General features: G+C 47.1%; 1 protein-coding gene across 1 annotated transcript; it reads left to right on the forward strand.

The window, feature by feature from the left end:
- Positions 1-1,092: 1,092 nt before the first annotated feature.
- Positions 1,093-3,061, forward strand: TIMM17A (translocase of inner mitochondrial membrane 17 homolog A (yeast); the record flags this gene model as incomplete). Its single annotated transcript, XM_010191908.1, has 3 exons — positions 1,093-1,221; positions 1,577-1,687; positions 2,991-3,061. Coding segments are annotated over 3 exons (311 nt in total), but the record flags the coding sequence as incomplete, so codon positions are not given.
- Between the last annotated feature and the right edge of the window lie 293 nt (positions 3,062-3,354).

Raw genomic sequence — 3,354 nt, forward strand, 5'->3', positions numbered from 1 at the left:
GAAGTGCATTTTGTGCGTAGAAGTTGAAAGAGCACAAACACAGCTCGAGTCAAAATAACATTGTGGCCTCTTCAGGGTCCCAAAATGAGTGTGGACATAACATTTATTTTCATTTCTAATACACAGTGTTGTTAAAATTGACCTCAGAATTTGCTTTCTGGAAACTGTTGCCATACGATACCAACCCGTGCCCGTCCGCTGGGGAGCCAGGAGCAGCGTTGGGATAAAATCTGACATTACTTCTAAGGAAATACGTTTAAAAAGTGAAGAATATGCAAGTTCCCTGAGCTTTATTAGGATTATTCCACTATAATCACTGGCTGATAAGCTTTCTGTCTTTAAATATAAATTAGTAAGATTATAAATAGAGTGTATGTGCCCTGGTGAGACCGCATCTGGAATATTGCGTCCAGTTCTGGGCCCCTCAGTTCAAGAAGGACAGGAACTGCTGGAGAGAGTCCAGCGTAGGGCTACAAAGATGATGGAGGGAGTGGAGCATCTCCCTTCTGAGGAGCGGCTGAGGGAGCTGGGGCTCTTTAGTTTGCATAAGAGGAGACTGAGGGGAGACCTCATTCATGGTTAGAAATATTGAAAGGGTGAGTGTCACGAGGATGGAGCCAGGCTCTTCTCGGTGACAAACAATGATAGGACAAGGGGTAACGGACACAAACTGGAACACAGGAGGTTCCACTTCAATCTGAGAAGAAACTTCTTCTCAGTGAGGGTGACAGAGCCCTGGCCCAGGCTGCCCAGAGAGGTTGTGGAGTCTCCTTCTCTGCAGACATTCAAAACCCGCCTGGACGCCTTCCTGTGTAACCTCATCTGGGTGTTCCTGCTCCGGCAGGGGGATTGGACTGGATGAGCTTTGGAGGTCCCTTCCAGTCCCTAAGGCTCTGGGATTCTGTGATGTGTAATATGGGACACCTGGCACGTTGGGAATTTTTCTCAGTGTTGATCTTAGCGTGTATTCGGTTCTTTGTGTGCTTGAATATTCGTTTCTGGACTAGAACACACTCGTACCACACCATCTTGTGGTTACATCTGGCTTCTCTGCTGTCTCTAACCTGGTTTTTGGGTTTATTTTTTCACCAGGTAGCTTTGCTGTCTGGGGAGGTTTGTTCTCCATGATCGACTGCAGCATGGTCAGGATGAGAGGGAAGGAGGATCCCTGGAATTCAATCACCAGCGGAGCCCTGACCGGAGCCATATTGGCTGCCAGAAGTGAGAAACTGAGTGCTGGGGAGGATGTTAATTAAAAACCCCATTGTTACAGTGATTCCCAAATTGGAATTTACTTTCTCAGAGAAATGGAAAGATTATCTGAAACTTTTTGTCCTGTGCTTGTGAAAGTAATAATTCTGCTCTCACTCGGTACCCGCGTGCCCTTGTTTCCTTGAGGAGGAGGGGAGGGAGTTGCCTGGTAATTATCCTTTCATTGGTGATGCTAATGAGCTTAATGGATGCAAAATTACTGCTGCTGAGCCTTGATGATAGGAGACTCAAGAAAAAGAGCTGTTGTAAGCAAAGTATTGCACTAAAGAAGTAAGAAGTGTTGGTTTGTGCTTTTTCTTTTTAGATGGACCTGTTGCCATGGTGGGGTCCGCTGCCATGGGAGGAATTCTCCTGGCTTTAATCGAAGGCGCGGGTATTCTGCTGACAAGATTTGCTTCCACACAGTTTCCAAACGGTGAGGACTGGGGCACTGCTGGGATTTTGTAGCGTGGTCTTTGCCAACGCACCTCTTCCAGCCCTCGGTCTGGTCACAGAGTAAGCCTGCTCTGCTGGTTGCCACTTTTTAAGGCTGTAGAACAACAAGGAGGAACCACACGTTGCTGATGAGATGGGAGCATCCTCAGCTCCTTCCCACTGGGGGCTGAAAGCAGGGATGTCCCTGCTGTCCCTGTCTTGTGCCCTGTCCCCTGGCGTAGCCACACGAGCCGTCTGTGTGCAGCCACTGTAGTCAGTGCGGGTGACACAACAGCTTTGGGGGAGCAGCGCACAGCGAGTTGTGCTGGCTGTGGGGGTGTGTGGGCAGCCCTGGCTTAAATGAGGTGACAAAAAGACTTCAAAGAGAGGTGATGGCAACAGTATTGGTTTTTTTCTTCTAAACTGCTTCAAAAACTAGATCCCCTTTTCTTTTTTTCCTACCTAAAATGCAAGCTGAGGTTCCAGTTGGCTGAGCTGATAACCATTTCTGTCAATACTTGCCTGTGCAAAATGCTGAATACCTCTGTCACCTCTCCTTGTCTTGGGAGGAATACAGACAAAACGAGTGGTGCTGAAAGGATCAGTAGCAAGCCACTGATTCCTGCGAGGTTTCCTCTCTCGGGTTTGTTCGCTGACGTTCTTTGTTCAACCTGAATTGCAACAATTTCTGTCCTTAATACAGAGACATTTTACAGTTAATCTGCTGTAGAGAAAAAGGGCATCGTCTATCCGTTGCAGTTTATTTTCTCTAAAATTGGCATACAGTAAACGTATTGCTTCCCTCCAGCAGAACGTCAGTAAGAGGAGCCGGGAAGCTGACTCCACACTGGTCTGTTCCGTGTCACTGGCTTGCTTTATTGTCGGGCAAGTTACGGTGCGTAAACCTCTACAGAGCGCTTCAGTTCAACTGAAGGGCAGTCAGGCCGTGGTTCCCTCACTGCTCTGATTCGTTTCCGTTAGTAAAGGAGATGAAAATACCATCCTTATTTGGCTCCTAGCTCCTTTAGGTGGCTGAAAATGGTTCCCTCACTGCTCTGATCCGTTTCCCTGGTAGTAAAGGAGATAAAAATACCATCCTTACTGGCCTGAGGCTTTCATCAATGCATAAAACTTCTTTAAATGAAAAAAACCAATCAAATGTAAAGTGTTGTTACTGACTTAACATTAATTTTAGAGGGGATTTCTATGAAAAACGCCGTGGATGTGTTTCATGTTGTCGATAGGAAGGATCTCTTGCCTTTTGGCGTTTCTTATTTGCCTCTTTCCTCTTGCCTTGTTCGCAGGCCCTCAGTTTTCAGACGACCCCTCCCAGTTGCAGCCCTCTCCGTTTGGTGACTACAGGCAATACCAGTGATCGTCGCCGTTCTCCTGGGCCACGCTGTACCCAAGCTGTAATTTCCAAAGCCGGAGGGCCGAGACGCGGTATGTCTTTACACCAGTGGTAATCTCTCACACAAACCGTGCCGAGAGGACCTCCAGCACTTCTCAGTGTCAGGCTGCGCAGGAGAACTTTTAGAAGATGACAAAAATCTATTTATTCGTGCTAGATTCCATTGCTGTAATGTTAATACGTATCTGAGAGAATACACGGAGATTTAAGACAAGGACCAAACGGAGTCTTGTCATCCTTTGGACACGGACTGAAGT

This window comes from Mesitornis unicolor, unplaced genomic scaffold (assembly GCF_000695765.1).
Source record: "Mesitornis unicolor isolate BGI_N332 unplaced genomic scaffold, ASM69576v1 scaffold32330, whole genome shotgun sequence".
Lineage (NCBI taxonomy): Eukaryota > Metazoa > Chordata > Aves > Mesitornithiformes > Mesitornithidae > Mesitornis > Mesitornis unicolor.